General features: G+C 34.5%; 1 protein-coding gene across 4 annotated transcripts in view; it reads left to right on the top strand.

Moving 5' to 3' along the window:
- Window positions 1–14,179, top strand: part of LOC111051427 (U2 small nuclear ribonucleoprotein auxiliary factor 35 kDa subunit-related protein 1) — a 97,155-nt gene that overhangs the window by 56,964 nt on the left and 26,012 nt on the right. For 3 of the 4 annotated variants that reach the window (XR_005570762.1, XM_039423774.1, XM_039423775.1), the window contains 2 exons: window positions 1,883–1,978; window positions 13,897–14,048. Coding sequence is in view for 3 of the 4 variants with exons in the window: in XM_039423774.1 (XP_039279708.1) it covers window positions 1,883–1,978; window positions 13,897–14,048 (248 nt within the window). In the remaining variant the exon portion in view is untranslated. The remainder of the gene's footprint in view (window positions 1–1,882; window positions 1,979–13,896; window positions 14,049–14,179) is intronic. The other variant, XM_039423776.1, reaches the window with a different exon arrangement.

The raw sequence follows: 14,179 nt of genomic DNA, 5'->3' as shown, positions 1-14,179 counted from the left end.
CGAGATACATAGTTTTGAATATAGTAATTGGCCATTTTTCTGTATATTTAAATAGGGGCTAAAATACACTAAAAGAGGATTTTTTCATCACACCTTGACGAGCTGAGAAGAATGAGCTGTAGTACGAGGAGATCTGATCATTCTGTCAAAAGTTATAAGTGTTTAAAGTTTCCCTCATGACGTACCCCCCCCCCCCACTATGAAATACTGAAATTAAATGTTTCTAACGTGGAAAATTCTCATGGAAAATATGAGATGATTTCAACCAAAATAGGAATTTTTTTTAGGAAGGCCTTAAAAAGGTATTATAATGAAAATTTGTATTTTGGCTGTAGGACATGATTTTCTATTTTTGGGTGTATTCCCCCTCCCACCACTACTAGATTCGAAAATTCAGTAATCCTGTTCATAATGAATTGTTCTTTCACGTGATGTGTGGTTTTTTATCTATACTAGAAAAATATCCAAGTTTTATAGGGTAGGTAGGCTTGTAAGTTGTCGTAGATTTGCACAATTTTGAAAACTCCTTAAAAAATACCCCTTTTTTGAAAATTCGTAGCTCCGGAACCAAAATGGTAGAATCCTGCGCGACCACTCAATTTATTGGAAATTTTATTCTCTTTAATTTTGTTGAGAATTATTATTCTTGAGAAACTCAAGTTAATAACTATGTATTAACATTTTGTTAATAACTTTGGTGTAAAATAGCTTAATCGATAGGCTATGCCAGAAAATTCTAGAATAAGCAAGAGATCCATGGATACCAGAGTTGACAAATTCCAAATAAACTTGATTTGGAATTTAATTTTCAATTGCATCAAGCAGAAGCAAAAATAATATTATCACTGCTAATTTGATAACTGTTAACGGGAAATATTAATTGTCAATGGATAAAGTCGAGGTCGACTCTTAAGCTCCGCCCAATATTCCACAAAATTCGCTGCAATTAGTCTACTATTCTACAGAGCACTTCCAACACATCAATTAATTATTCAAATGATTGGACTCAATAATTTTCATACCAAGCTGTGGCCCAATTTATTTATTTATTGCTGATAGAGGGAAGATAATAAGATGCTCATAGCAAATAGAAGGTACGTGATACAAAAATTTGAGCTGAGTCTCATCTCTGAGATAACTTGAGAGGAAAAATTGATCATCCAAGTGGCTGCTGATTGAAACAGGAATTTCCATCGTTTGTTGAAAACTAAAGAGAGGAAGAGAGAAAATTAACAGCTGTGATTATAAAATTTTTAGCAATATAATTTGAAAACATTGCAAGATTTAATAAAAATATTCCCTAATGTCAAGATGAGTACATAAGAGCAACTGGGTGACACCATAAGGTATCGCTAACTTGATTGCTTTTTAAAATACGCAGTTGAATGTATATTTCAACAGTGTTAAATGTGTTGTTCAAAGTGAGATGATAGCAACGCAACTAATCATCACACTTATCTGTATCTGAATTAAACTTGAAACGGTCCTATATATAATGATATTTCCATCTAGGGAGAGCACCTTTTCGGATACAAAATTCTATGACAGTGACGAGACTATTATTAATTTATTATTTGAGTTATATTCAGCAAGCAATTTTTGTTTGTATGATGGATCTCAAAAACGATTATAACGACGTGGGAGAATTTAGGTTATAAACATTTTACAAAAATAATCTGATCTTTCAATTCCCGTAGCGAAGCACGGGTACCATGCTAGTATAGTCATATAATCATAGCATTATCATTAGTGATATGTGTATCATCAGTCTGAAGATGCAAAAACCTTAGATGCATTTTTCTAAAATTATAGTAGTATAATACTTCTATTTAATTACACAGTAAAATTATTTTATTGATGTCCATATTAATTTTTTATACAGCTTTTGATAAAAGAAGAATGGGAAAGAGAACAGAAGAAACTAAAGGAGGAAGAAGAAAGGAAACGGAAGGAACAAGAAGAAAAGAAGAAACGAAATGTGAGTATAATTCTATCCAGCAACAATTGAATTCATATTTGAATAATTAGTGTTTTTTGCATTAGATGATCATTTCTATACTTAGCAGTTTATTGCTGGTAGAAACATGAAGTTTTGATATACGTTACCGGTACATGATGTGTTATGATGTTGAATATTTTTGATTTATGATGTTATGTGTGCCTGCACTTTTTAAAGATAATAGATAAGATAATTTTGAATAAAATTTAGAATTTAGAAAATAGGCCGACACATCTAGAAAATACCTGAGTCTATACCTAATTCATGCAGGTGAACGGGCTAGAGTCAAGAAAACTTCAATTAATCTTGCCATGCCTGATTTAATAGGTTTGTACTATAGAAAAACACTACAATTTGAAATAATTGAAAAATACAAACAGCTTCAATAAACATTGGCAACTAAAATCGAACAACAGAAACAACAATTTCATGTTACTTTGTTGACATTCTTCATCTGATTCGGGGGCGCATTACTATCCCCGTTTAGATAGCAATACGTCACAAAACCAAACAATATCAGTCATCAATAACAAATAATTAACTTCAACATAAAATTACTCAAGAAAGAAAAGCCCGTTGAACCCAAGTTTCGTCGATAGTAACCCATATAACCCATTTCATAATAATTTTGAATCCCCACTTTTGATTGACATTCTCGAATGAACCTTTGTTTCACTACACTGCACTTTCGTTGGTTTGTACGTGCTTTATCGTCGGGGTTACAGTACCTTGGTTTTGGCGGTGAGCTTTTACCGGTTGAATTTGGCTTGACGGCGACGTCCTCTTACGTCCCTAGACCTGTCGTCTGAACGGGTGTCTTGAAGCGGTGTTACATAAAGTTGCGGAACCAAAGGGGTGGTAGTACAAGAAGTTGGTTTGGGGACACACATGAACCGCTGTAAATAAATGTATTACAGCATTAATTTCTAACTCTTCCTACAATTCATCAAAAGCTAAAACAGGAGTTATCTATTGATTACAATTAATTAAATTCTCTCATTCTATTTGAATCCTCATTTTATATAGATTTTTATCTTTAAACTACTGATTCTTTTTATCAGAATTAATGGATCTTTCTTCACAAATAATTCAAATTGAAATGATGCTAACTTATATGATATTTTTTGTTTGGTTTGCGAAATCAAATATAATTTTTCATATAGTAGCTCGGCTAGTATTGTTGGAAACTTGTGCGCCAGCCAACATTTATTTTATTTATTATTTATGAACTATAGGACGCAATCCAAGTGTAAATAACGGGCATTCGCCCAAAACTGCTCAGAACCTTAATTAAAAATGAACATTCCAGAGTTTATGATTTGATTTACCTACAAATACAAGTCCAAAAACTAGTATCAACTGAAATTATGAATTTATCACCTAATAAAACAAGACACTTTATAACACAATAAAAGAAAAAAAATATTGAAAATTTCACTTTAAGGAAAGATAATGTTTGCCTTATAAGATTCATCTTGTGGATAGTTTTTACCTTTAATTAAATAAAATTAGTAGACACATAGAAAGTAATTTAAATTGTATTAAAATTGAACATTCATTAATATTAATTCCTGGAAAAGAAAAACTTTCTTCTTCGTCTATTAAGATTTCTATCATAAAAAATTTACTAAATCATTCGAAAGCCTTAATGACATAAGAAAACAGAGTCTGAAAAATATAAATTATAAAATGTCATAAACTCAATATGAACATAATCTTAAAAATTTCATTCCAATTTAAAGGCTATCTTCCTGACTTTCAGCAATACTCTACGATAATATATTTCCAGAAACAATAACTCAAATGTAACGTAACGGAAAACTTTCTATACTTCTTTAGAAAAAAAATCTATAATTATCTTCCATCACTAATACAATCAAAAGGATTATTCTCAATCAATATTATTAACTTGAAAAATAACAGGCTTAATTAATTCAATACTCTTATGGAAGTTTCAATCAATTAAATTCCCTAAATTATATTTTAACCTTATTTTACGTACCTTAGCGGTTATTTGAAGAAACAATTATTCGTACATGATGAAGTAACACAATTAAACCTTTCAGGACATGGCACTACTAGTAAATTTAAACATTAATAAAAATAAAACTAGCTCCTACATTAACTACTGAAATAAACTTATAAACCTGCCCAAAAAGGGGAAACATAGTGACTACATCTTTACTCTCGTAGTGCTCCTAGCAAAGTGTCCTCCGGAACGTAATCTGGTCTCTCGACTGGGGAATCCCCACTACTGTATTTAGAAACAGGTCTCCTATTGGGCGAATGGAATCAATTTGACCAATCGTCGCGTGGCTTCTAGAGCCTTTGGACCAAATAGTAACTGCAAAATCGGTAGTTTGTTATAATTTCAATGCTTGCTGTTTTCCAACTTATCGCACTTTATGTCGCGACAAGAAGGCTAAGTTTTAGAGATAATTCCATAATCTACATTCCTCGACGACTCGGAGCCACAATTTTTAAATATCTATCATGTGAAACTCGAAGTCATGGCCGTTCATAATAGAGAGAGAAAATAATTTATTTCGCTAACTCACTTACAATAATGGCTCTAGTCTATTGCGTATTAAATTTACTATTATAACTTGGGAAAAGGCCTGAATTAAAGAGAGTGCCCGGCACATATGATAGGCTGTACGTTTTACATGCATCATTTTATCATTCATAATAACAGTATCACAGTTTGGCACACATTCTAATTTGTTAGTTTTTTGTTATTTTACTGAAGAAACAGCCTCGATAATTTTATCCGAATGTAAAAAGAGCAATTCATTAGCAATAACTCATGAATCAATTATTAGATACGCCTCTTCCACCCTCTAGGTTATCTAATATTTGCGAAGTATTGCTACGACGCGGACTAGCTTCAGCCGGGGTCAGTAGCCATACTGACTGGTGGAGATACCGGACCTACACTTTCTCCCTATCCTGATTCTCTACCCTCTGTTTCTGTCGCGAGGTATTTAATTTCAGGGGAAGAGTATTTGCCCGTGCCGTTGCTAGCCCATTCGGGCCTTGGCCTTTGGAATACAGGGTGGGTGTTAAGGGAGATTAGGATAACCCTATACAAGGAGACGGATCCGACTATCAGATCCCTACAAATAATTCTTTTTATGAAGGTTGTACGCAGTCTGAACCAACTGCTATAGGGTATAAAGCTATAGGGTAAAGGTAAGGTGGATCTATGGAGTTGTTAGTGGAATTTAATATATAGTTAAATAGGGTACGGTTTAGGGTGTAAGCTATAGAGAATAGGGTACAGGGTATGAGGTATATGGTATAAGGTATACGGTATAGGGTATAGGGAACAGAAATTCAATAATAATATTATTATTCTCTACAGCAAACAGATGCTTCTTCAATAATCCGAAATCTGACAATTGCACTCTATCCATCATCAAATTGATCCTGCTAGCCCAATACAGGAAATGAGTTTTCAATATAGGATATTTAAGATTCAGTATATAGGGTTTTAGGTATAGGATTTCTGAATCGCGAGCTTATAGCAGCGAAAGGATCTTTAGCAATTCTGAAACTCCTAACCAGGATTTCCGCGACAGTCTGATAACTAAGCGACGGTTATTAAGGGCTAATCTGGGACAGCCCTTAAGGGAATTTAAATCACTCTCAATCGTCCGAAACACTTTTAAATTAATAGTCAGTTTGTTGACTATGATGAGAGGATAGAAATAATCTTCACAGACACAATCTGTGGAATAATATCAAGAAGACAACAGTATGTCGTTGTCAGGGTAGGAAAGGCTTTTTTCCAGGATTTTCCACAAGGAAAGTAACGAGTCAGAGACTCCTAATTCAGGAAAAGATTTCAATGGGCTTTTCCAAGCAATTGCTAGTCTGAGGACTACAACAAAAACGATTTCTAATTTGCAACTGAGATCACGGGAAAATTCGTGAATTTTCCACAGGGAAAACCAGCAAATAATATTTTCTATTAAAGGGGAATGGTTTCTAGGAATTTTAGAAAGGATTTTGCGGGTCTGAAAAACCGCGACTAGGACGATCTCGAGTCTGAAACTGAGACCTCGAGGAAAATAAAAATTTTAAATAGGGAAACCAGCAGATAAAATCTTCTAGTTTCGGGAAGATGATTATAGGAGGAGTTAAGAAAAGATCGCGGTCTGACAACCTCGATGGGGACGATCTCAACTCTGTAACTGAGATCTGAAGGAAAGTCGGGATTTTCATACAGGGAATTATAGCCAGTCCGAAACTGGTATAGAGAAGAAAACGATACAGGGACCTCCTTACAATATGAAAGGTAATCGAGAAAACTATTCTCAAAAAGGACAGGGATTTCCATACAAGAATAAAAACCTAACTAGGGAAATTACTCTTAAAACGGACAGGGACTTCCCTACAAGAATAAAAGTTAATCGAGAAAATTTATTCTTGAAAAACGAAGCCATTTTACTACAGGGAAAGAAAAACATACGGACTACCAGTCCTGACACACAGCTACCTGAATCACCGTGGATCCTGATATGGAGAATTATGAACCGATTCCCGTATTATAATTGAAAACGTCTTGAAGTGACAGTGTAGAGACTTATAAATTAAGAACTCTAAAAGAACCCGCTACAATCCGCGAACGATGCGGAACCTACCGTTATCGAACCGAATAGAGCCTAATTAATTTTCCCACTTAACTGTATGCTGCACAAACTTAAGATCCCTCCAGGTTTCTAAACCAAGGATAACTCGTTCACCCCCAGTCGGGAGAAATAACTATCAAGAAAGAAAATCCCCAAGAAAAATCTAACTTTAAGTTGTCTGGAACTCGCCCCGCAATATCCTATTCTAACAAACACAAAATGGAATAATAATTTCCTAGTAATAAACTATCACCGGGAACGCCGCACGGAGAGGAGATTCGCGACCCGTTACATGCTCAATTACCGAACAACTACATATAACTACAAGGAAAGAAAATCCCCCGGGAAAATCTACCTTCAAATAGTCGGAAACTCGACTCACAACATTATATTCAATAAAATACAGAATAGAATATTATCCCTATAGAAAACCACTATTGGTTTTGTGAATAGTGAATAATGATCAAATCAAGATAACTGAGCCCCAAAATAAAAAACCCAGGATAATTGTTTATGATGTTCCATCTGATCTCACTAACAAAGAGGTAACTGAAGAAATATATAACAAAAATTTTGTCAATTCAGGAATAGAAAAACAAAAATTTGAAAAAGGTTGCAAGCCATCATTCAAATTAGGGCCGAAAAACAAGGATTCCGTGCATTGGGTAGTAGAATGTGAACCCGAAATTAGGAAAGCAATAATTAATAAGAAAAAAATATTTATAGATATGACATCATGTAGAGTTAATGATTATCATGCAGTGCAAAGGTGCTATAAATGTCAAGTCTATGGGCACATCACAAAACATTGTAAAAAGGAAGAAGATATCTGTGGTCATTGCTCCATCACAGGGCACAACATCAAAACCTGCCCTTCAATCGATAAACCTCCAGTATGTTTTAACTGCAAAAGAGCTGATAAACCCTCAGACCACAAAGTAAACTATCTAAAGTGTCCCAGCTATGTGAAAGCATTGCAGCAATCAATTGATCGAACAATTATGGAAGTGCTTAAAAAGATTAAAAATAGAATTTCCAGCTCAAAATCATCAAATAAATTCACAGCATCAAATATAAAAATAGATATTCAAGATTCCTATCATCTATTAAAAAAACAGAATTAATAAAACAGTCAGCGAAAAGTAGGACGTCTTTGATTTTCAGCTTTGGTCAATATACAGATTTTAATTTATCATTAGCTCGCTGGAATAAAAATGTTTACGTATTTCAGAAGGCGTTGCACATTCAATCAAGAAGAAAACGCTGAGTCAAGATGAATACAATAGCTACCTACTGTTTATTTACGGAACGTAAATAATAGCTCAATTCGTTTTCATCTTGTTAAAAATTTATTGACATTGATATTAGCGCAAAATAATAACAATGAGGCTCAATTAGGTATCCGTGACCTCTTACTGGTAATAGACAAATATGCATCGATAAATAAATACAACATTACGATTGGAATAAATTCTTTTGATATTGACTCCGAGTTTACATGCTTGGACATTTTAAGTTTAGTAATTAAAACTAAAAACCTGAATTATGTATTCTATTACAGAGGAATAAACAATCTGAAGTTCTTGGATATACCTCATGAAAACGATGGCTCTGAAGATTGTCCAAAAGGATACCTACCGTATGATTCTATTCTTTATGCTTATTTGAACAGTATGATAGAACTCAGGAACTTTATTCAACAGTATGATGTTCTGAATGCGGATTTATATAGGGGAGTACTATCATCACTGAATAGTAATATCTCTTCTTCAGCAGCATGTATTCAAGAGATAAGGCGAAACGAGATGAACATCTACGACAATCGACTTAAGACTTTCCTGTGGCCGACATCCACTACATATCGAATGGGTTTCTGTTTAGAAAATGAAGGAAAATACGTACCCTACAATGAAACAACAAAGTCATTCTTAACTAAGGAAAAGTATATTCTAGTCAGTAGAGACACCCAAATCATGCTGAATGCTGAGCTGCTGAAGAATATTCTAAAAGTTGACATCACAAATTGTAAGATGCCAAAAATAACTTGGATGGATTGAGTTCCAGGGTGTGGTAAAACTCACTTTATCCTTCAGCAACATACACCAGGTAAAGATCTCATTTTGTGTCAGACAAGAGCTGGAATAAATGAAATTAGGCAAGAGGTGAATAGAATTCACAAAAATAAATATGAAAGAATAATTAAACAGGATTATAGAACAGTTTCATCTTTTATAATAAACGGATCAAAAAAGCAGTACAAACGTGTTTTCATAGATGAAGCAGTATTAATGCATGCAGGTTTCGTGGGATTTGTCTCATCTCTCGCTGGTGCTTCTGAGATTATTCTGCTAGGAGATTCAAACCAAATACCTTACATAGAGAGAAGTAAATTAACAGCTGAATGGTCACACATTTCATCTCTCTGTGAGAAGAGAATCCATCAAACAGTAACTAGAAGGTGTCCAATAGACGTCTGCTACATCCTTTCCAGCTACTACCAGGACATTAGTACGAAAAATGAGGTCCTGTTATCCGTCAGACCTCCAATAACAAATGGAGAACTTGGACCACTTGAACCTAACACTCTGATTCTTACATTCACTCAGCTCGAGAAGAAAACAGTGCTAGAAGAGCTGCAATCAAAACTTCACCCTTCAGTTAAAGTCCATACAATTCATGAAGCACAGGGCTTAACTCACAAGAATGTAGTTCTGATAAGGAACAATAAAAAACAACTTGGAATATATAACAGCACACAACATGTAATAGTAGCAATGAGCAGACACACACAAACCTTCAGATATATCACAACAGGGCAAGAAGATTTAGTGCTGACCCTAATTCGAAAACTAAAGGATGTTAGTGAAGAGTTTCTCTTAAGCTGGAATGAAAGAAACATGGAAGGGATTAATGAGAGTTTAAATAATGAGTAACAACAACTTATCAAATTTGCTCAGCTTCGAGGATCTTGATTATTTTGAAGAAATAAACGATGAAGTGATCAACAACAGTCAACAACTTTGTGCAGCATTGAGTTCTTGTGATTTGAGCATCTTCTGTCTCAATATAAGGAGTATCAGAAGAAATTTTGATGAGCTGATGATTCAATTGTGCGACATTAATTTTTCTTTTGATGTTATTATTCTAACCGAATGCTGGATCAGGACTGAATTTGTACTCCAGTCCATTCGAGGATATGATGTATTTTCCACCATAAACAACCCATTACAAAATGATGGTGTAGTTGTTTATGTTAAAGATAGTATAAATGTATTGAGCTACATATTAATCAGGCAAATGTCCTACATATTCGGTTGGATGCAGCAGACAAAAAGTGGAACATCCTTGCAATATACAGATCACCGTCCTTCAATGATATTACAGATTTCCTGAGTGACTTGGAATCGATCCTGAATGAATTAAGAGGGCAACAAGTCATATGTGCCGGAGACATGAATATTAACACCCTTCAAATTCGTCCACATCATCAATTGAATGACTACTGCGATCTTCTAAGCGAGCATGGGCTCAGACTCTGCATTAAACAAGCAACCAGAACTACAACAGAAACTGCTTCTTGCATAGATCACATTGCTACCAACTCCAGAGATAATCTTTTTCCAATCATTTATGAATCAACAATAACTGACCACTTCACCACAATTCTAGGAGTGCAACATATTTCGAGAAATAGTGCAAATGAAACTGGAACACATGAAATAAACGAGAAAATAGACATTAATAGCTTGAAGAATGAACTACTGAATGAGGAGTGGATTCATGTTTTAGAAGATAATAATCCAGATACATCTTATGACACCTTCTTATCAACTCTGAGACAACATATACAAAATAATATCAAGCAGCATCGGCGGCAGAAGAAGTACAAACCCATCAAACCATGGATCACCAGAGGTATAGTAGCAGCAATAAGAACCAGAAATCTACTCAACAAAAGAAGAAAGGAAGACCCAAACAACATTAACTTAACCAACTTCTATCGTCGGTATAGGAATACACTCACAGCTTTAATTCATGAAACAAAGGACCAATATTATAGAGAGAAATTGTATGAAGCTGGAAAGGATAATAAAAAAATGTGGAAAGTAATCAAAGCTACTGACTCTAAATCAAAAACAAAAATGAAATTGAATGCTATTAAAATAGATGATAGGATTTTCAATCTAAAGGAAAATCCAGAAACTGTGCTCAACCACATGAATAACTTTTTCACAAATGTAGGTGAAGAAATGGCGGAGACTATAATAGATTCCTTAAGAAAACCACTAGACCAAATCATATCCCAATATAAACCTGTTACAAGAACTCTACACTCCATCTACTTTCACCCAGTAACTGAAGATGAGCTTCTTGAAGCTATTAGTAGTTTGCGAAATGACAGTGCTCCAGGACTTGATGGAATCAATAATAGAACATTGAAGTCAATAAAAAATGTAATTGTAAAACCATTAATTCACATATTTAATTTAAGTCTGTCAAAAGGAATTTTTCCAAAAGCTATGAAAGAGACATGTGTTAGACCATTACATAAAGGAGGCGACAAAACAAATGCCACCAATTACAGGCCTATTTCACTTATAAGCAATATTTCTAAGATTTTGGAAAAACTGGTAAAGAAACGTCTTGTGAATTACATGGAAAAAAACAACTTACTATCTAGGAATCAATTTGGTTTTCGTGAGGGGAGGAGTACAGAAGATGCGGTATTAGAATTGTCAAATTTTGTCACAGATAAGCTAGAAAATAACAAAAAATGTGCAGCAGTGTTCCTGGACCTAGCAAAAGCTTTTGACACTGTTAATCACAGTTTGCTGCTGAAGAAATTAGAAGCCATGGGAATTAGAGGAGTTCCTCTAGCATGGTTTAGATCATACCTCTGTGACCGGCGTCAAAAAGTCAAAGTTGAAGAACATCTCAGTTCAGAGGAAACGATGAAGTTTGGGATTCCCCAAGGAAAAGTTCTTGGGCCAATTCTGTATTTGGCATATGCAAATGAGCTATGTTCAATTAAGATAAGAGGAAGAGTAATAGCTTTTGCTGATGATACGTGTATACTATTTGAAGGAAACACCTGGGAGGAAGTTTTTAATCTGGCACAGGAAGAATTGATCAAAGTCGATAAATGGTTAAGAGAAAATTTGCTTACAGTAAATGCAACAAAAACGAAATTTTTAGCCTTTTCTCTGACAGAACGGACGAGACCACCGGATTCTTCAATAATCCTGCATCACTGTGGAAGCACCAACAACCCGTGTGATTGCCCTTCAATTCAACAAGTCAATGAAATAAAATATTTAGGAACAATAGTGGACAACAAATTCAAATGGGACAAGCACATTAATCTATCAATTACCCGGATCAGGAAGCTTCTCTACAAATTCTATCAACTCCGTAAAATCCTCAACTAGGAGACATTAAAAACTGTTTATTTTTCTTTAGTGCAATCAATTTTAAGATACGTCATAATTATCTGGGGAGCTACGAATTTTACACATGTTGAACCTCTCTATAAACTTCAAAAACGAATACTAAAAATAATAGGCTTCAAGGAGAATCAATTCCCCACGAACATTCTTTTCAAGGACAGTAAAGTACTGAGTGTAAGACAACTCTACATCCAGGCTATCATCACGCGAATGAGGAGAAACAACGAACACATAAGACTGGCAGATCATAACCATCAAACAAGGCAGAGAAACACGTATTCAATAGTACCAAGGATGAACACTACATTTGGGCAAAGAAACTACACATATTTGGGACCAAAAATTTATAATTCAATACCAAGTTACATTAGGGAAGAATTCAATAGACACAGGTTCAAGAAAAGTTTATTTTCCTGGTTGGTTGATATTGGAGTGGAAAATTGTGAAAATTTAGTTAGACTGTAAATATTGAAACTATTTATTCTTCATTCCACTCTTTACTGTTTTTCATTTTTCTAAAAATAACCTTCCTTATTATTATCCTTAATAGAACATTAATATTTATTTACTAATTCCATAATTTTGTTTGTTTGTATTATACATTTTTACTAATTTTATTATAAAAAACTTTAATCCCATATCAGTGAATGAAGTTTGTAAATAGTAATTATTACACGCAATAAGCAACTAATTACTTATACCCCAACACATATAAATATATAGTGGGGTGTATATTTATTCATTGAAATTATCATTTATTCATTGTTGAAACACCGCTGATTTATGTAGTTATATTACAATACTATATTATCAATATTCTAATGTTGCATTCAATCTTCATTGTAATTAATAAGTTTTCATAATAATGTGAAATTTGCTGCATAATTGGCTGTTGTACTGTAATTTATTGTAGATTCGTGTATGAACCAGAATGTATTGTAACTTACTTGAATAAATAAAATTTGAATTTGAATTTGAATTGGGAACGCGGCCGTACACAAACCCGATCACTGAAGTACTGACTCAACCCCGGGTCTGCTCCTCGCAGAGCAGGGCCGTGGGAAAACGGGTGGCAAGGGGGAAGAGAGAGACGCTCCAATAGGAACCTCAGAAGACGATCACGCCACTGATCATGTGACAGGGAACGATTCAGATGATCTTGATGCTAAGGGTGTATCAATGATGACAATATTGATAATTTCTATGATAGATTAAGCCGGTGTAAACAATCTTTCTTTTCCAGAAATTTCATGAAGAACGATTCCGTCTGAACCCGGTAGCCGTTTATCGCTCTGATGATGCGGTTGCTGCTGCTGCAATGTTAGATAATCGGACCCTCAAACTCATAATCAAGATCTGGAAATTTCTGGTTAAGATGAATCTGCTGATGATAATTTGCAGGGTTGTCGCCAATGATAATGATTTATATGCTCGACTCTAAGCTTAGCAAAATAAATTCGACTGTCGATCCTATTTTTCCTCTAAAATAAAGAAACTTAACTAAGTTATATGCTTAATGACGATATTCCATTCGTCACAAAATTCACTTTGTGATATAATAAAGATGTAGTGATTCAAAAATGCAATAGACTCACTGTACAAATATGCCAAAACTATTCCTTTGTTTTAATTCAATGATATCACACCTTCCGGTTGTTTTAGAATACCTCTAAAGTTCCACCTCAATGTCTTATTGAACTTTTAAAACGTGTATGCAATTTGCGGAAAATGGAAAGCTGTATAAGTATAGAATAATCTTTTATTTGTGTAAAATTTTATATGAAGTATCTAACGCAACTTTCTGAACCAATTTCAGGAGGAGTTGTTAGCACAAATCGAAGCATTTATCGCTGGAACGGCTGACCTGCCTGCGTCTGCAGTGGTGGGCAGAGAGACGCAACCGGGACATCCCGAGTGTCCTTTCTTTTCAAAAACTGGCGCCTGCCGATTCAGAGACAATTGCTCCAGGTAAATTATTATAATTAACCATATCTAAGCTTTTCTACAGTGGACTGGTCAGATTACAAATCTCTTTATAAATAGATAAAAATCAATTCTGAAATTTGATTCCTTCAAATCTAATCCAATCCAACCAACGG

Source organism: Nilaparvata lugens, chromosome 3, assembly GCF_014356525.2.
Source record: "Nilaparvata lugens isolate BPH chromosome 3, ASM1435652v1, whole genome shotgun sequence".
Taxonomy (NCBI): domain Eukaryota; kingdom Metazoa; phylum Arthropoda; class Insecta; order Hemiptera; family Delphacidae; genus Nilaparvata; species Nilaparvata lugens.
This window is presented reverse-complemented; position numbering and strand designations above follow the sequence as displayed.